The sequence below is a fragment of the Lissotriton vulgaris genome, chromosome 11, assembly GCF_964263255.1.
Source record: "Lissotriton vulgaris chromosome 11, aLisVul1.2, whole genome shotgun sequence".
NCBI classification, from domain to species: Eukaryota; Metazoa; Chordata; class Amphibia; order Caudata; family Salamandridae; genus Lissotriton; species Lissotriton vulgaris.
Window position 1 is genome coordinate 85,499,820 of NC_141699.1, and position 20,223 is coordinate 85,520,042.

The following is a 20,223-nucleotide window of genomic DNA, read 5'->3' on the forward strand; positions in this document are numbered from 1 at the left end:
CCTCAGCACTTACGTTGGCACAAACAGCTGAGTGTGTTGAATTTGATTTTGTTTGTAGATAATTTAAGGAAGCCTGAGTTGCTGTCTGAAGTAATCAGGTGACACATGCTGTCGTATTTGAGATGACTTTCTTCACTGTACAATCTTCAGTTTCATTAAATAAAATAAATTATTGGAAATACAAAAATTATTAACGTGTTTATTTTTGTATATCCGCTTGCAGAGCCTTGTTAGCAACAATTCTCTTTATAGATGAATAACTGTGCAGATAACTGAGACCTAAATTGATGAAATAAAAAGCAGGGCAGAAGGGCTTTGGTAGTATTGGATTGAGCCTTTGACTTCCATGTCTGCAGACTGTCAAGAAGCTACTGATGGGAGTTGGGTGTCAGCCCAGTTCGTTGTTTCTACCTCCCCAGCCCTGCACACAGCCACCCATAGCGCAGTGCAGTTGACGCAGTCATCGGCCGCACGTGGTCTTTCCACTACCTTGTGTGTGCTCTTGTTTGGTCACTTTTATTGGCAATGAGCAGATCTCTCTGATTGTCCCGACCATAAAGCCAGGCATGCAGCCATGAACCGTATGTTCAGGAAGAGTAAATAGTGGCTAAAAAGTAAGAAATGAAAGCTGTGGCAGATCTTGAGTTTGACTGACATGTTTCGATGAAGAATGACTAACCATTCTCCTCAACAGCAGTTCAGGGCCTGGCCAGAAATCCCGTTTGCTGTAGTAACGGAGGAGGCTGTTCCTGTATTGTGCAATGTCTAAGTACCAACTGCAGAGTGTGTGCTGGTGAATGTTGGAAGTCCAGGCTCTGGCAGATTTGGTGGTGGGAAGGTGGCTTCTTTTTGCATATTCCGAGGTCGATTGGAACTGATTTCATCAGAATGACCATATACAATGTAAAAAGGATTGTGTGAATGTTTCAGATGAAAAGCAGTATATAAGAGCTCCCTAGTGTTATTCTCTGACAGGAATAAACGATGGCATTTGCCTAACTCTTGCCCATGTCTAGCGGTGGGGACCGCCCACGCTGCTCACATCTTGACGGTGGAGATTGAACCATGACCGCTTCGGTATCTTAAAGTTCCTGAGCCCAGGCTAGTTTCCTGTAGCTGTGCTGGGTCCACCCAGGAGTGCTGTCTCTTCTTTGTTGACCCACTCCCCATCACTGGAAAACACTACAAAGACCATGCTGGTCCATTCTTTGACTAATCTTGTTCCATTGTATTATTTGGTTATCCGTACACTTAAACAACATAGGTATGTTGAGGCTCGTGTAGAGATAAGTAGCAGGCTTGTTTGCAAGTGCCTATTTGCTTTTTGTGTTCCCCTATCGCTTTTGAGAACGAGTTCAGTGAGTTCATTGTAGCACAGTAATCTTGATGCCGACGGCCATTGATGCTTCACTGACAGATGTTTTTGTCTGTTTACTTGCTTCCAGGGGATACTGCATCTTTTTCATCACTTTCCAATCTGCCCAAGCCTTGATGCCCCTACACACACTCGCCATGTGTTCTACCTATGATGGAGCTGGTTTAACACCAACCCGGAAGTAGATTCTGTGAGCAGCTGCACAGGTTACCTGTGCTGACCCCTGGCTCTCACAATGGACCCTGCAACCAGCCAACGGGATGTCCTGGTCAGTAATGGAGCTGGTAATGGGATGATCAGCCCTCGTGATGGTATTTCCGAACACCGGGACAAGTTCCTCCAGCCTGTGATGGGAGATGGGCTGAACAGTAAGTGGTGTGCTGCTCGCATTCTAGCTGGGTATGAACTCTTCACATGAGTGCTTTCGTTGTTTGATTGCGCAGAGCCGTGCTTGAGCTTTGTTTGTACCCTTAGGGACTTGCACGAATGAATGAGCTCATTTCAGTAGTGCACTTTCGTAAAACGTATTACCTCCAAGTGTGTTTTTCATGTTTAAGGGGTCTGTGCAGGGGGCGGCGCTATCCTCTTTATACAACATAAGAAGTTATTTTTATATATAGAGCTACATTATGCACTTCCAGTTACTGTGCACTGTAAATTACAGGCGGTATGTACAATTTACAATACTCCATTATCTCGGAAGAAAGGACGTCTGATTTGTTTCCTTGCTGGGGTTAGAACTCTTGACCTTCATAACAGAATTTATTTCGTTTGTTACTAGCAACCTTTTAGCTCACTGAGCTTCCTTCCTTAAAATACCCTGTGAGCTGTGCAGAAGAGAAATCTTAGCAGGTGGAATTTGGTTTGAGCTTTTTTGAGCAGATTGCATAAAGGAAAAGCAGTGCCCTCGGCAGCCAAGAAAGAAGTGTGTGGGGTGAAGAGGTCTTTGGGGGAACACTTCAGAGCTCCTGTAACCAAATGAAGCAACATGTTCTCACTTCTTTAGGGTTTTAAAGCTTTTTAAAGGTGTCCTCTTTTTGGTGTGCCTTATAGAAAGGCAGTTAGTTCATTGTATACTTGTTTCTTTTGCGGTGTACCAGTGTCCAAAGATGTAAGGAGAGCTGCTGCTTCTCTGCTGAGCTGGAACAGGATATGCCCAACTCTAAATTACACTAGAGCTGAGTGTATTGCCTAATTTGCTGAAGCATTGAAACGTGGTCTCTTCCAGATTTATGTATGTGGGTATTTTGTGAGAAGGAACCTAGATGAGCCTTTCCAAGCGGAATAACTCAATCTGTTGTTGGGTCCCCCTGGATGGCAGGTCTATGTAGATATACTTTGGTGCATCATAGCTTTGTTTCTCTTTAGCTCAAAGCTGGCCTTTTATGTGTGAAACACCCCTTGCACACCGCACATATGGGTGACATTAGGTGTGAGGCTGGCGGATCGTGACATTCATACAGAGCCCCTTTGCCAGCGCAGAGGGAACATCTACCTTGTGATCCGGCTTGTGGGTTATTGGCTTTTCAGAATCCTATGATTCAGAAAAGGGGGTGGTGATGAACAGAGTGTCTGAATTAAGCAGACCACTCTTACCCAGTCCAAAGATCAGGGCTTGATCCATCACCGTTTTTTAGCTCACTGCACCATCCCAGCTCAGAACTTGGCTATATGCAAATTAGTCTGACCCTGGCCCAGTGCATCATGGGAACAGGGCAGACCAAACTACCAAGCCAATTCTTATACTGGGAAGGAAACAAGCTACCGGGGACCGGTTTCTGGCATTTCAGCCGTCTTCGGACCGGCTTGCTTGAATCCTGATGGTGCAATGAGCTAGGGACTCACATCTGAGTATACTTTTCCACGCTTATGGTGGACAAAAATGATTCAGAAAAGGGGGTGGTGATGAACAGAGTGTCTGAATTAAGCAGACCACTCTTACCCAGTCCAAAGATCAGGGCTTGATCCATCACCGTTTTTTAGCTCACTGCACCATCCCAGCTCAGAACTTGGCTATATGCAAATTAGTCTGACCCTGGCCCAGTGCATCATGGGAACAGGGCAGACCAAACTACCAAGCCAATTCTTATACTGGGAAGGAAACAAGCTACCGGGGACCGGTTTCTGGCATTTCAGCCGTCTTCGGCCCGACGACGGCTGAAATGCCAGAAACCGGTCCCCGGAAGCTTGTCTCCTTTCTGGTGAAGAATTGGCTTGGTAGTTTGGTCTGGCCTGTTCCCATGATGAACTGGGCCAGGGACAGACTGATTTGCAAATAGCCTGGTTCTGAGCTGGGATGGGGCAGTGAGTTAAATAACGATGATGGATCAAGCCCTGATCTTTGGACTGGGTAAGAGTGGTCTGCTTAATTCAGACACTCTGTTCATCACCACCCCCTTTTCTGAATCGTTTTTGGCCACTATAGGTGTGGCAGGGTATACTCAGACATGAGTCCCTTACTCACTGCTCCATCAGGATTCAAGCTAGCCGGGCCGACGGCTGAAATGCCAGAAAACGGTCCCCGGAAGCTTGTCTCCTTTCTGGTGAAGAATTGGCTTGGTAGTTTGGTCTGCCCTGTTCCCATGATGCACTGGGCCAGGGACAGACTGATTTGCATATAGCCAGGTTCTGAGCTGGGATGGGGCAGTGAGTTAAATAACGGTGATGGATCGAGCCCTGATCTTTGGACTGGGTAAGAGTGGTCTGCTTAATTCAGACACTCTGTTCATCACCACCCCCTTTTCTGAATCGTTTCAGAGTCCTATGCTTTCTTCTCTGCCCTTGATAAGCGAGTGTGGGTAGAAAGGACAATTGAACATCTAGTATTTACTTTAAAGTGCTGTGTTCTAGACCTCACAGAAAGGTGAGATGGGCTGTGTAATGTCTACTACAGAGATGGAGTCGCTTTCTTTAGAAGATTAGATGTTGCTCTGTGGAAGCTGAGGTTTTGAACTATAGAATATGATGGGTTTTTGGAAGTCCTTCTATGTGGAGCGAGGTAGAGCATCTTATTATTTGACTTTTGGAAGTCTTTCTCCTGGTGTATCCCAATAGCAGCTTAATGCAGGCAATCAACCAATGCTGTGCTATCCACTGGTCCTTTGAATGGACAGCCCTGCCAAGTACCACGCATCAGGCATTAGACTAACGCATTTCATTGTGGTGGTCCGCATCACCACACTGGAATGCAAAGTTGAGCAATTTTTAGTGCCTCCTCAGCTGTCAAGCGGCCTGGCGTGCTGGATGCTTATACACCATTTTTGACTGAAAGCTCCGAGTGGCAGCACGCGCTGCTCCCGACAGGCTTCGGGGCTGCCTGAGCTCTAGCTCCGCTGCTACTGCTACAGTGTAATAGACATGATTAGGAGTCAATTCTCCATGCAGCTATGCCATTACTGATACATTTCACTGACGTCAGGAGGAGTCTGTGAGTGGCCAATGGCTACCACGGAGAGATAGACCGTGTACAGTCAGCCAGTGAAGTCAGGCGTGAGTTTGTGAGACTCGCAGTTACAGGCGGGTTAGTCCTGCTGCAGCCACCCGTGGCTCGAGCCGGTGGCAGTTGAAAAAGAAAGTTTGGCTGCTCAGCTGGTGTTTATCATGTAGGCTAGTACAGCTCGCTGCAGCCGGTAAGAATAATGATCCGCCAACTAAACCGACCCCACTTGCGTCTGGCTGAACCACAGACTGGGGGTCGGAGTAGTTTGCAGATGTCCAGATCACCTACCTGACTGTGTAGCTATGTAGCCAAGCAGAGCTCCGAGCCTCAGTCATGCCCGGCGTTGCCGCAGGGGTGAGGTCCGAGTCGGGTTACGGTGGCCAGCCACTGAGGTATCATGAATCCAAAGTTGGCATTCTTAATGTGCTTGCACACGCGCGCATGCACACTAGAGCCAGTGTAGTATATGCCCAAGGTGTGAGATGTCCTGCCGATCCGGAGGGTCATTGAATCATGTGGATCCTGTGTGATGGGTAAGGTGTGAAATGAGTAGACACTATCGCACATCATTCAGGCATTTCTCGTATGCTGCATCTTTTAAAAGATGTGTTCAGTGGTCCTAGGAGGGAAAATTGCTACAAGACTTCAATCAGTGCTCCGGTGACCTGGGGTGAGGGAATCAATCTTAGCTGTGTGGTGCTCAGATACCAGGCTCTAGAGGGCACTGATGCCTGCTTGAGCACATTTGGAAGCTGGGCTGTGCCAGGTTCATCCATTATCGACCTCTAGGAAGAGGGGTGGGTGGTCGTCCGGGCTACAGACTCATCTTTCTACTGGCTGCCCTCTACTTAAAATCTTACCCTCTCACTCCTCCAGCTGTTTGACCGGGGTCCAGATTATCACATAAAGGAGCTACTCTGCTCCTGGAAACCCCTTTCTGCAGCAAAATATGTACCTCCTGAATCAATTTGTACCCCAGATCTGAAGCTGTGGACACACCCCCCATTGCCACATCCACAGATAGAAGCGGTTCTGCCTACATGCTTTAACTGAAGCAGCTTGGCGAGTGGTGTGCACACAGTGCTAGGTCTCCACGTGGCATTAGTATTCATGTTAATGTAATAATTTAAAACTCGGTATATTATATTTAAGCTTCCTGCATGTAGCTGTGGTCTTTGTGGCGTGGCGCGAACTGGACAAAGCGGACTGCATTAATTATCTGAGACCACGCCACAGAAGCCGTACCATAAAGCTTGTTTTAAACGGAGTCTGTTCTTAGTTTCAGTAATGCTCCAAGCTTTTCCGCCCAATGCATGGACCCCTGATGCCTTTTTAACTCAGACCCACAGATTGCAGCATGTAGTAAAGTGTTTTGTTACAGGAACTTGAGCAGACTCTACGGTAGTCAAACTGGTTAGGGATGACTGATAAGCTGGAACTCATTATCAAACATGTTTTATTTGCTGTGGATGGCCTAAAGTGCCACGTTTACTCTTAACACCTGCCAGTTCTCCCTCCACACCTGCCAGTTCTCCCTCATATTTCTTGGCAGAGTGTTGCTGAAGCAGTAAATAAATGTGTAGTGTCTTCACAACATTTCTCTGATTGTTGAACTTTGACACAAATTAAAAAATACTATGTCTAATTTTTTCATTTATTTTGTGCCCAAGTCTTTGTTAAATACCGGGCTTGGCAGGCTTGCATAGAAGTAAGTGCCAGAGACTGAGTGATGGTATAATCTCCTAGTTGCACTTGCTAGACTAAAAGCTTTGTTTTCAAGGCTAGCGCGGGCATACATGATCAGATCAATTAGATCTTTATCTGAGCAGCTGCAGTGTCTCCCTGCCCTCTGATACTGAGAACTGCAGTCACACAGTCTGTCTCAGTTAGTGCTCTTCCTTTTCTGGTGCTTTGCATCAGTTTTAAGATCTTCTTAGAGTTTCTTGTTGCTCAAATGGGTGTAATTTTTTATATTTATATATTTCCCTGTTCTTGATTTCGTGATTTTGCTCGCAAGAAGTTTCACTCATGGTCGTTGAAATGTCACTCAGAATTACACTAAAATTATGAAAATGTCACACATAGCAATCTGAAACCTTGACAGCTATAAGTGGAACTGTAGCGTCGTGACCATTGGTAACTTCCTATTCCTCACTAGGTGTGTGCCTCCTGGTGGCCAGTCTCTTTGAATAATGGGTGTTTCTCCAAGAGAGTAATTACTACGAGCAAAATAACGAATGTCAGCATTCCGAATGTGTATTAAGTCCCCTCATGCCTCTTCAATCCACTCCCCACCCCTTTATCTCACTCTCTTGCAGGTTCCTGCTTTCTCTCTTTGTGATGGTTTCCTGTCTTTCTCTACCTCTTTACTTCCGGTGTGCTTGTTTATTCCGTTCTTGCTCTCGGTCAATGAGTGATGAGGATAAATTAGTGCTGGGCCCCAAACATTTGTGTTGGTGGCCCCACACCGGCAAACACCATCCTAAATTAAGTACCGATTGCGAGTCATTTGTAATTAAAAAATTGGTCATTTTTTCATTTCTTATAATGCATCTTCTCTGGTTCATGGCATACAGGTTTTTTTAGATATGAGCCATGCTAAGTCAGGAGTACAAGTGGCTTGTCACGTGCTATTATTTTTTGATTCAGCTGTTACCTCTGATGTTATTAAATGTGCTTCAGAGCCATCCAGGAACCTTTGTGCCAAAGACAGGGAATCAGACAGTGTTTACCACATCTGTTCTTGAGTGCTACTGGATGCCCGACAATATTTGCTGTTGAAGAACTTTACACCGTTGAACTAAATGGCCAGGAAGGCGTGGCTTGCAGCACAGCTGCTGCAGGCCAGAGATTTCCTGGCCTTGATATCGTTCTATTTAACAGTCCTTGTCCCCCAGAGGTCGATTACCATATTTGTAATAGTACTTGAATTTGTATACCGCAGCTAATCGCTCGTGAGGGTCTCTAGGCACTGCCCAAAGGAACGGGGAGATTAAGTGATTATCACAGGGTGTTGAGCCGGGGCAGAGAATCAAACCTGGATCCCCTGCTATAGAAAGTACACTGGTGTTTTTGTGGACGTTCGTCTTTCCCATGGGCAGGTGTGGCCTTGTTTCTAAAGATCCAGGTTTGTTCCAAAGCGTCTTCGACAATACAACGGTTCTTCCACTAGAACAGTACAATACAGCACTGCTTTATTGACATGCCTTACGGTTTTAGTTGTGTTGCCAAAGCTGCTTCTTATCCTTGGGTGTTGCAAGAGTTTTACATAGCAATTATGTGTCTCTGATGGGATCTCAAGCCGACTAGTTCTCTGCTGCCGTTATTCAGACTCTGCAATGTTCCTCTGTGTATTCAAAGCATGTGCTCATTCTTAACACTTGTGTAGTCCGTGCTCTTGTGGGTCAAGTCCTCATGCTAAGTGGTCTGCTTCTTCGATTCTGGGTTGGTGTATAAGGTTCTTCTGCCAGTGCCAGATCATACTGCTAACAGTATGACCTGGCTCTTCTTTCCAGGGGTCTGCTCCACCCTTGTATTTTGTATCAGTTGCCTGTGGTTCTTTACTGTACAGTTCTTCCTAGAATTTTATGGCATTGTATTTTGCTTTTATCTCTATTTGTATTTCCCACTGGAATGTGTATCTTTATTCAGCATGTTTAGCACAGTCTCCCTGGCACTGGCAGTTTGGATTCCCCCTGGCGTAGAGAACTCTGCATCTCAGTCTCCGGTGTGAGGTGATCATTGCCAACTATTTTGTTGTCTCATTTTGCATAGTTTAATCTAAAACGCCTAGTGGTTGCTTTCTTGGGGTTTCGCAGTCATCTGGTTGCTGACCTCATATGAGTTCTTCTGAACTGACCCTTTTGAGGCATTTCTGTAAACCTTTAGGACTTGTTTACAGAATGGCAGGCGCATGCTTTCTCTCAGGATAGCCTTCTGCTGGACCGTCCCTGTTGGAACCTTTCTATGGACCTTCAGGACCTGTTTACAGAATGGCAGGCGCATGCTTTCTGTCCGGATAGCCTTCTGCTGGACCGTCCATGTTTGAACATTTCTATGGACCTTCAGGACCTGTTTACAGAATGGCAGGCGCATGCTTTCTCTCAGGATAGCTGTTGGACCCGGCCCGTTGGGCAGGTTCACCCCTAGACTTTTTGCGTTTTCCTAGCCTATTTATGGAACCTGGTGTTGGTGATTTTAGTCCTCTGCGCACTTTTTCACTGTGGTACAGTGTAAAGTGCTTGAGCTCTCTGTGAATGAATGGTGAGTGACCTGCCCTCCCATAGGAATGAATGGGGAATATGTATGCCCATGGTAGTTCCTGATGCGTGGAGAGTGCAGGGGCGAGTTTGGTATCAGAGAACTCGTGAGAATGAATGCTGCAATATGATGTATGCAGCATGACTGTGTCTAGTCTAGAAGTACTACTTTTGGAAGTTGGAATATTTGTGTAAGTTGGTGCTAGCGTGTGATTGGCTGGTGAGCCTGGCCCAGAGTGCCTGGGCCTGCTTGTGGATTGACTGTCTGGTTTGAGGATGACAGGGGCTGGAGAGCCCAGGAGGTTGTCTGAGTCAGCCCATGGATGAAAGGCAGCATCTGCTGCCAGGGAAGTGGGAGGAGATGGCACCTGATAGTGAAGGGCTGTGCCTGCCTAACTACAAAGCTGGCTCCACCTCCCGCTGGGCGACTGACACCTCTGTCCCTGATACTGAAGGGGACTTCCCTCTAAACCAGTCTAGCTGGTTCTCACACTGCCTGCTTCAAAGGACTTCAAAGGTTTTTCTGTGTATAAGAAGGGGCTGTGTCCCCTTCCAAAATGTTCTTGTTTCTGACTTGAATCTACCAGGGGCGGGCGCTGCCCAGCCCCTGGATGCCTGGAGGACTTTCCTGGTCCTGGACTGCTGAAGCACTTTGCTTTACTCTAGGGCCCCTCTGCTTTGCCTGGGGAGCTTGGAGGACTTTTTCTTTGTGGATGGCGCCCTGGGAGTGCTTTCCTTTTTATTGCAGGACTCCTGGGTACATCTAGCACTGGGGGAGTGCTTTGTTTGAAGCAGAGACCTTCTTTTGCCTGCTGGCGCTTGATTTATCTTTCATTGCGCTCGGGAGCGCTTTTTGCTTCTTTGGGGCGTTTTTCCGCCCGCATTTTTGCGTGCCGAATTGCAGGTGTCACCCTGCATCATGCCCGATGTTGCTAAGTGCTTTGTTACGGGTGCCACCCCGTTTTTATTTAATTATATGAAGCCGGTGCCCACCCGGCATTGCCCCGTGTAGGATTCACCGCCGCCGGCCCGGAGGGCGATTGGAAAGCGCTGTCCCGCCTCCCGACCCCAGGGCCGCGCTGCAATTGGCCGCAGCCGCGACCCGGAAGCCAGGCAGGCCAGGGCGGGGCGAGGAGGACAACAGGAAGTGGCCGGGGGAGCGACGCGGCGGCCATTGTCGAAGCCCCGGTCCCGAGATGGGGGACCGGGTGAAGCAGCGAGGCGGGCGCCTGCCTGTGCTGGGCTCCCATGCGAAGGGAGAGCCCTGCAGGCGCCAGCGGTGATGTCCAAGAGCGCTCCGAGGTTTGGGCGCTCTTCCGCTGCACGGCCAGGATCCCCGGTGGACTGGAGAGGATCCCGGCACCCGTCCTGCATCAGAAGCGGCCCGGTGAGTGAAAAGGGCCGGGGGGGGGGCTCCAGTGGGGCTGCTGCTGGTGCCGGGAGACGGCACCCCGACGAGAATGGAAGTAGGGCGGCCCCAGATGACAGTGGGCCGCCCCAACATTTCAACGGAGCCCCAGTGCTCCAACCCGGGCCCATATTTTTGCTGTAGAGCTGAGAGGCTCATGTCACGAACCATGAATGCGAGTCAGGGCGGCCCCGGATGGCAGTGGGTCGCCCCAATGCTGAGTAGAGCCCTGAGAGGCTACCTGCCCCATTTCATGTTTGCGAGGTGCAGAGTCAGGGCGGCCCCGGTTGGCAGTGGGTCGCCCCAACGCTTGGAGAGTCCAGGGAGGCTCCAGGGGGCATGCTGCTTTAGAGCCAGTGTGGCTCCAACGTTTGACCAGTGTTGGCCAGAGCCTGTGTGGCTCCAACGTGCGCAGTGTTGGTTTTAGAGCCTGTGTGGCTCAGCTGGCGCAGTTTAGTTGATTCTTCAGGTGCCCAGCACTTTGTGGGCAACTGCCACGTTTAGGCTTTTTGTACTCTCTGACTGGCGCTGCATGGCAGCACACCCTGACTTTGGACTCAGGGCATCTTTGCCCCACAAGGCCAGTTGGCCTAGGGACTGTCACAGGTAGTGGCTTATGTAGTGTTGGCGCAATGTGATTTCTATGCTTTTTAATAGTTATTGCTAATGTGAGTTTTTGCGCTATTGATTTATTATGCACCTCTGAATGTGTTACTGCATCATGTATCTTTCTTTCCATGCGCTGCACCTCTGAATGTTTAGTCATCATGTGTCTTCTTGCGCTGCACCCCTGAATGTGATCTTATTGCATCATGTGCTCTATTCTTAACACCTCTGAATGTTTAGTCATCATGTGTTCTTCTTTATTACTCCTCTGAATGTAGGTTTATTGCATCATGAGTAATGTATTCTTTCTTAGACCCCTAAATGCTGAGTGATACTTAGGTGGTTGTCTTTTCTACTCCTCTGAATGTAGGTTTATTACATCATGAGTAATGTATTCTTTCTTAGACCCCTAAATGCTGAGTGATACTTAGGTGGTTGTCTTTTCTACTCCTCTGAATGTAGGTTTATTACATCATGAGTAATGTATTCTTTCTTAGACCCCTAAATGCTGTGTGATACTTAGGTGGTTCTTCTTTTTCTAGTACAGGTGGTCCTAGTAAGGTCCTGTTTCCTGTTACCAGTGGTTACTTGTTGTTATCTTTGATTATTATTTTATGTTACATTTATTCTTTATTCTAGAAGTGATTTTATATTCTACATTTTATCTAGAAGTGCAATATCTGGATATGACAGTGGCCCTTGTGGCCCTGTCTTGTGTACATAATCCCTGTGAATATTGCCCGTGCCAGTTGGCACAATGTATATGTGTGATTTTATCTGATGTGTTTTTACAATACAAAAGTTATTTTTATAATAACCTTTTGTGGAGTCTCTTCTGTGGTGTGCCTAGTATGTTGTTGCTGTTGTGCGCTGGCGCAAATGCTTTACACATTGCCTCCGAGTTTAGCCTTACTGCTTGTGCCAAGCTACCAAGGGGGTGAGCAGAGGTTATCTTGGCGTGTGACTTCCTTGCCCTGACTAGAATGGTGGTTTCTGCCTGGCTTTGGCGTCAGCCTTAGCCCACCAGAAATAGCCAGTTCTAACAATAGCCTTCTGCAGGACCGTCCCTGTTGGAACATTTCTATGGACCTTTAGGACCTGTTTACAGAATGGCAGGCGCGTGCTTTCTGTCCGGATAGCGTTCTGCTGGACCGTCCATGTTTGAACATTTCTATGGACCTTCAGGACCTGTTTACAGAATGGCAGGCGCATGCTTGTCTCAGGATAGCCTTCTGCAGAACCGTCCCTGTTGGAACATTTCTATGGACCTTCCGGACCTGTTTACAGAATGTCAGGCGCATGCTTTCTCTCAGGATAGCCTTCTGCAGGACCGTCCCTGTTGGAGCATTTCTATTGACCTTCAGGACCTCTTTACAGAATGGCAGGCGCATGCTTTCTCTCAGGATAGTCTTCTGTTGGACCGTCCATGTTTGAACATTTCTATGGACCTTCAGGACCTGTTTACCGAATGGCAGGCGCATGCTTTCTCTCAGGATAGCCTTCTGCTGGGCCGTCCCTGTTGGAACCTTTCTATGGACCTTCAGGACCGGTTTACAGAATGGCAGGCGCATGCTTTCTCTCAGGATAGTCTTCTGTTGGACCGTCCCTGTTGGAACATTTCTATGGACCTTCAGGACCTGTTTACAGAATGGCAGGCGCATACTTTCTCTCAGGATAGCCTTCTGCTGGGCCGTCCCTGTTGGAACCTTTCTATGGACCTTCAGGACCTGTTTACAGAATGGCAGGCGCATGCTTTCTCTCAGGATAGCTTTCTGCTGGACCGTCCCTGTTGGAACCTTTCTACAGACCTTCAGGACCTGTTTACAGAATGGCAGGCGCATGCTTTCTCTCAGGATAGCCTTCTGCTGGGCCGTCCCTGTTGGAACCTTTCTATGGACCTTCAGGACCTGTTGACAGAATGGCAGGCGCATGCTTTCTCTCAGGATAGTCTTCTGTTGGACCGTCCATGTTTGAACATTTCTATGGACCTTCAGGACCTGTTTACAGAATGGCAGGCGCATGCTTTCTCTCAGGATAGCCTTCTGCTGGACCGTCCCTGTTGGAACCTTTCTATGGACCTTCAGGACCTGTTTACCGAATGGCAGGCACATGCTTTCTCTCAGGATAGCCTTCTGCTGGACCGTCCCTGTTGGAACCTTTCTATGGACCTTCAGGACCTGTTTACAGAATGGCAGGCGCATGCTTTCTCTCAGGATAGCCTTCTGCTGGACCGTCCCTGTTGGAACCTTTCTATGGACCTTCAGGACCTGTTTACAGAATGGCAGGCGCATGCTTTCTCTCAGGATAGTCTTCTGTTGGACCGTCCATGTTTGAACATTTCTATGGACCTTCAGGACCTGTTTACAGAATGGCAGGCGCATGCTTTCTCTCAGGATAGCCTTCTGCTGGACCGTCCCTGTTGGAACCTTTCTATGGACCTTCAGGACCTGTTTACAGAATGGCAGGCGCATACTTTCTCTCAGGATAGCCTTCTGCAGGACCGTCCCTGTTGGAACATTTCTATGGACCTTCCGGACCTGTTTACAGAATGTCCGGCGCATGCTTTCTCTCAGTATAGCCTTCTGCAGGACCGTCCCTGTTGGAGCATTTCTATAGACCTTCAGGACCTCTTTACAGAATGGCAGGCGCATGCTTTCTCTCAGGATAGCCTTCTGTTGGACCGTCCATGTTTGAACATTTCTATGGACCTTCAGGACCTGTTTACAGAATGGCAGGCGCATGCTTTCTCTCAGGATAGCCTTCTGCAGGACCGTCCCTGTTGGAGCATTTCTATAGACCTTCAGGACCTCTTTACAGAATGGCAGGCGCATGCTTTCTCTCAGGATAGCCTTCTGTTGGACCGTCCATGTTTGAACATTTCTATGGACCTTCAGGACCTGTTTACCGAATGGCAGGCACATGCTTTCTCTTAGGATAGCCTTTTGTTGGACCGTCCCTGTTGGAACATTTCTATGGACCTTCAGGACCTGTTTACCGAATGGCAGGCACATGCTTCTCTCAGGATAGCCTTCTGTTGGACCGTCCCTGTTGGAACATTTCTATGGACCTTCAGGACCTGTTTACCGAATGGCAGGCGCATGCTTTCTCTCAGGATAGCCTTCTGCTGGACCGTCCCTGTTGGAACCTTTCTATGGACCTTCAGGACCTGTTTACAGAATGGCAGGCGCATGCTTTCTCTCAGGATAGCCTTCTGCTGGACCGTCCCTGTTGGAACCTTTCTATGGACCTTCAGGACCTGTTTACAGATTGGCAGGCGCATGCTTTCTCTCAGGATAGTCTTCTGTTGGACCGTCCATGTTTGAACATTTCTATGGACCTTCAGGACCTGTTTACAGAATGGCAGGCGCATGCTTTCTCTCAGGATAGCCTTCTGCTGGGCCGTCCCTGTTGGAACCTTTCTATGGACCTTCAGGACCTGTTTACAGAATGGCAGGCGCATGCTTTCTCTCAGGATAGTCTTCTGTTGGACCGTCGATGTTTGAACATTTCTATGGACCTTCAGGACCTGTTTACAGAATGGCAGGCGCATGCTTTCTCTCAGGATAGTCTTCTGTTGGACAGTCCATGTTGGAACCTTTCTATAGACCTTCAGGACCTGTTTACAGAATGGCAGGCGCATGCTTTCTCTCAGGATAGCCTTCTGCTGGGCCGTCCCTGTTGGAACCTTTCTATGGACCTTCAGGACCTGTTGACAGAATGGCAGGCGCATGCTTTCTCTCAGGATAGCCTTCTGCTGGACCGTCCCTGTTGGAACCTTTCTATGGGTCTTCAGGACCTGTTTACAGAATGGCAGGCGCATGCTTTCTGTCCGGATAGCCTTCTGCTGGACCGTCCATGTCTGAACATTTCTATGGACCTTCCGGACCTGTTTACAGAATGGCAGGCGCATGCTTTCTCTCAGGATAGCCTTCTGCAGGACCGTCCCTGTTTGAACATTTCTATGGACCTTCAGGACCTGTTTACAGAATGGCAGGCGCATGCTTTCTCTCAGGATAGCTGTTGGACCCGGCCCGTTGGGCAGGTTCACCCCTAGACTTTTTGCGTTTTCCTAGCCTATTTATGGAACCTGGTGTTAGTGATTTTAGGCCTCTGCGCACTTTTTCACTGTGGTACAGTGTAAAGTGCTTGAGCTCTCTGTGAATGAATGGTGAGTGACCTGCCCTCCCATAGGAATGAATGGGGAATATGTATGCCCATGGTAGTTCCTGATGCGTGGAGAGTGCAGGGGCGAGTTTGGTATGAGAGAACTCGTGAGAATGAATGCTGCAATATGATGTATGCAGCATGACTGTGTCTAGTCTAGAAGTACTACTTTTGGAAGTTGGAATATTTGTGTAAGTTGGTGCTAGCGTGTGATTGGCTGGTGAGCCTGGCCCAGAGTGCCTGGGCCTGCTTGTGGATTGACTGTCTGGTTTGAGGATGACAGGGGCTGGAGAGCCCAGGAGGTTGTCTGAGTCAGCCCATGGATGAAAGGCAGCATCTGCTGCCAGGGAAGTGGGAGGAGATGGCACCTGATAGTGAAGGGCTGTGCCTGCCTAACTACAAAGCTGGCTCCACCTCCCGCTGGGCGACTGACACCTCTGTCCCTGATACTGAAGGGGACTTCCCTCTAAACCAGTCTAGCTGGTTCTCACACTGCCTGCTTCAAAGGACTTCAAAGGTTTTTCTGTGTATAAGAAGGGGCTGTGTCCCCTTCCAAAATGTTCTTGTTTCTGACTTGAATCTACCAGGGGCGGGCGCTGCCCAGCCCCTGGATGCCTGGAGGACTTTCCTGGTCCTGGACTGCTGAAGGACTTTGCTTTACTCTAGGGCCCCTCTGCTTTGCCTGGGGAGCTTGGAGGACTTTTTCTTTGTGGATGGCGCCCTGGGAGTGCTTTCCTTTTTATTGCAGGACTCCTGGGTACATCTAGCACTGGGGGAGTGCTTTGTTTGAAGCAGAGACCTTCTTTTGCCTGCTGGCGCTTGATTTATCTTTCATTGCGCTCGGGAGCGCTTTTTGCTTCATTGGGGCGTTTCTCCGCCCGCATTTTTGCGTGCAGAATTGCAGGTGTCACCCTGCATCATGCCCGATGTTGCTAAGTGCTTTGTTACGGGTGCCACCCCGTTTTTATTTAATTATATGAAGCCGGTGCCCACCCGGCATTGCCCCGTGTAGGATTCACCGCCGCCGGCCCGGAGGGCGATTGGAAAGCGCTGTCCCGCCTCCCGACCCCAGGGCCGCGCTGCAATTGGCCGCAGCCGCGACCCGGAAGCCAGGCAGGCCGGGGGCGGGACGAGGAGGACAACAGGAAGTGGCCGGGGGAGCGACGCGGCGGCCATTGTCGAAGCCCCGGTCCCGAGATGGGGGACCGGGTGAAGCAGCGAGGCGGGCGCCTGCCTGTGCTGGGCTCCCATGCGAAGGGAGAGCCCTGCAGGCGCCAGCGGTGATGTCCAAGAGCGCTCCGAGGTTTGGGCGCTCTTCCGCTGCACGGCCAGTATCCCCGGTGGACTGGAGAGGATCCCCGCGCCCGTCCTGCATCAGAAGCGGCCCGGTGAGTGAAAAGGGCCGGGGGGGGCTCCAGTGGGGCTGCTGCTGGTGCCGGGAGATGGCACCCCGACGAGAATGGAAGTAGGGCAGCCCCAGATGACAGTGGGCCGCCCCAACATTTCAACGGAGCCCCAGTGCTCCAACCCGGGCCCATATTTTTGCTGTAGAGCTGAGAGGCTCATCTCACGAACTATGAATGCGAGTCAGGGCGGCCCCGGATGGCAGTGGGTTGCCCCAATGCTGAATAGAGCCCTGAGAGGCTACCTGCCCCATTTCATGTTTGCGAGGCGCAGAGTCAGGGCGGCCCCGGTTGGCAGTGGGTCGCCCCAACGCTTGGAGAGTCCAGGGAGGCTCCAGGGGGCATGCTGCTTTAGAGCCAGTGTGGCTCCAACGTTTGACCAGTGTTGGCCAGAGCCTGTGTGGCTCCAACGTGCGCAGTGTTGGTTTTAGAGCCTGTGTGGCTCAGCTGGCGCAGTTTTGTTGATTCTTCAGGTGCCCAGCACTTTGTGGGCACCTGCCACGTTTAGGCCTTTCTGTGATGTACACAGTTGCCCAGCACTTTGTGGGCAACTGCCACGTTTAGGCTTTTTGTACTCTGTGACTGGCGCTGCATGGCAGCACACCCTAACTTTGGACTCAGGGCATCTTTGCCCCACAAGGCCAGTTGGCCTAGGGACTGTCACAGGTAGTGGCTTATGTAGTGTTGGCGCAATGTGATTTCTATGCTTTTTAATAGTTATTGCTAATGTGAGTTTTTGCGCTATTGATTTATTATGCACCTCTGAATGTGTTACTGCATCATGTATCTTTCTTTCCATGCGCTGCACCTCTGAATGTTTAGTCATCATGTGTCTTCTTGCGCTGCACCCCTGAATGTGATATTATTGCATCATGTGCTCTATTCTTAACACCTCTGAATGTTTAGTCATCATGTGTTCTTCTTTATTACTCCTCTGAATGTAGGTTTATTGCATCATGAGTAATGTATTCTTTCTTAGACCCCTAAATGCTGAGTGATACTTAGGTGGTTGTCTTTTCTACTCCTCTGAATGTAGGTTTATTACATCATGAGTAATGTATTCTTTCTTAGACCCCTAAATGCTGTGTGATACTTAGGTGGTTCTTCTTTTTCTAGTACAGGTGGTCCTAGTAAGGTCCTGGTTCCTGTTACCAGTGGTTACTGGTTGTTATCTTTGATTATTATTTTATGTTACATTTATTCTTTATTCTAGAAGTGATTTTATATTCTACATTTTATCTAGAAGTGCAATATCTGGATATGACAGTGGCCCTTGTGGCCCTGTCTTGTGTACATAATCCCTGTGAATATTGCCCGTGCCAGTTGGCACAATGTATATGTGTGATTTTATCTGATGTGTTTTTACAATACAAAAGTTATTTTTATAATAACCTTTTGTGGAGTCTCTTCTGTGGTGTGCCTAGTATGTTGTTGCTGTTGTGCGCTGGCGCAAATGCTTTACACATTGCCTCCGAGTTTAGCCTTACTGCTTGTGCCAAGCTACCAAGGGGGTGAGCAGAGGTTATCTTGGCGTGTGACTTCCTTGCCCTGACTAGAATGGTGGTTTCTGCCTGGCTTTGGCGTCAGCCTTAGCCCACCAGAAATAGCCAGTTCTAACATTGTTGGTCAGCGGTGCGGATTTGGACTTGTCTTTGCGCAGTGCCATAGCGACAACTGGCTACATTACAAAACTCTACAATTGTTTTTTTCAGATAGTCACATGTTTGGGATTATTGTTTTTGATTTTTTTCCTCTAGAGTGTCATTTTCAAATGTGTTTCTGCGCTTTATGTTTAGTGACAGATGAGAGAAAGTGACAGGGCGGGACGCCAGTAGAGGGGGAGGTTCCCATAGATTAGGAATCCCTTGCTGGGTCCAGCGTCCAATCCCAAAATCCTGTCCCTGTGTGGGTAGATGGAAGAGAGGGAGTGTGAGGAGAAATGAGTAACTCAGGAGGGTGGTTGTTCCCTGAGTGTAGTGTGTGTGTCTGGATTCCCCAGTGTGGTAGGATCCAGTGGTGGCAGCTTTAATGTGTCTAGTGTGTTAATTCCCATTCCCCGCTCCCAGACTTTGGTACCTGTGTCACGTGTGGTCAGGTTGAGTGATCAGGGGTGGTGGAAACTGCCTTACCAGTCCGAGGGGGGGGGAGTGTGCGAATGAGTGGTGTCTTGAACTGGAGGAGTTGGTGTGAGTTTTCTTTTTGTTAAAGAGCTTGCATGAGAGGTGTACCTCTGGTGGTGTGCAGGAGGTCCTGCAGAGGCACTGGACAGGAAGGTGGATTTCTGGCGGTGTGCTAGATGTCTTGCAGAGGCATTAGGGAGTGGTTCCAAAAGGAGTGGCTTGTGTATCTGATGATCCTGTGAAGGGGAAGAGGTTACTGTGTAACCCAGCTAGGTCCCAGTAGTATGGTAGGGGTGTAGGGGCGTAGGGGCTCACGCCCTGTCTCAGTGGAGGCAGAGTGAGTGGGGGACGGTGTGTCCCACGTTGGCCTGAAACCCTATCTCAGGGCCTGGAGGGTTCCCTAAGGGAGCGCCAGGTCAGGGGCCTAAGCTGTACATAGGTCATTTGAGGAGGATCTTCCTGTGTCTAGAGGACGGGGAGTGTCTGTAACCAGATCTCCGGCGGTCCTAGTGTTGGGCAGTACCGCTCCTAGTGGAGGGTGCAGAAGTCCTGGCTCGCTGAGCATTTGACCGTCTAGAGTGCTTGACCATTTGTGGGGCCTCTGGAGGTCGTTCCCCGAAGAGGGGGGAAAGCCGGGTTGGGGTTGTGGCCTGACCTGGAAGGAGTACTGGAGGAAAGTGTGTCACTGATACGCCGCTGGCGTGTGCTCTGTCTAGCCTGGGACATACTGAGAATCACCCTGTGATAGGGAGTACTGGAGGAGAGTGTGTCGCTGATACGCCGCTGGCGTGTGCTCTGTCTAGCCTGAGACATACTGGAACTGGAAGGGGGTGCAGAGGGACGGTGTCCTTACTTCTGACCCCGGTGCAACCTGAGGGTTTAGATCTTAGGTTGGGAGATTAGGAAACTTCTAGGTCAAGAGGAATCTCTGCCAAAGTGGATCAGCTGAAGAGACTGAGGGGGCTGCCCTTGCTGTGTGATCTGGGGCTCACCTGCAGTTTGTTGTTTTCACTAAGGTAGAGGAAAGGGGACTTTGCTGTGTGCTGTGTCCCCCCACCTGCTTGAAGAGGAACTGTGCTGTGTGCTTTGTACCTCAGAAGTGAAATAGTTTCCAGGTGGTAGACCAGTGATGGAGTGAGGTCCTGATCTGGTAGGAGAATTGTGTTCTGGTGAGTGCTTCTCTGTGAGGGTGCGGAAACCCAGAAGTAGAGGTAGGGTGGGGCATTCTTGCCTGTGACCTCTGGTCATCCTGAGGGTATGGTCCCTAGGTTGTTGGATCAGTGGTAGTTGTAGCTACACTGAGAGAGAGAGTGGAGACTGGCTATTGTGTGCCAGGGGTTACTACCCCCCACTCTGTGGATTAGTTAGGACCTATGATTTGGATGGCCTATGGCCTGGTCTTGGCTGTGGATGACTAGTGAGTACCAGTGTGGTATCCTAGTTGTGTCA

At 49.2% G+C, this 20,223-nt stretch overlaps 1 protein-coding gene across 2 annotated transcripts in view; it reads left to right on the forward strand.

Moving 5' to 3' along the window:
* GOLGA3 (golgin A3) overlaps positions 1–20,223 on the forward strand; it is a 244,995-nt gene that overhangs the window by 43,222 nt on the left and 181,550 nt on the right. For both annotated transcript variants that reach the window (XM_086942740.1, XM_086942739.1), the window contains exon 2: positions 1,446–1,743. In XM_086942740.1, the coding sequence (XP_086798866.1) occupies positions 1,611–1,743 (133 nt within the window). In that variant the 5' untranslated portion in view covers positions 1,446–1,610. The remainder of the gene's footprint in view (positions 1–1,445; positions 1,744–20,223) is intronic.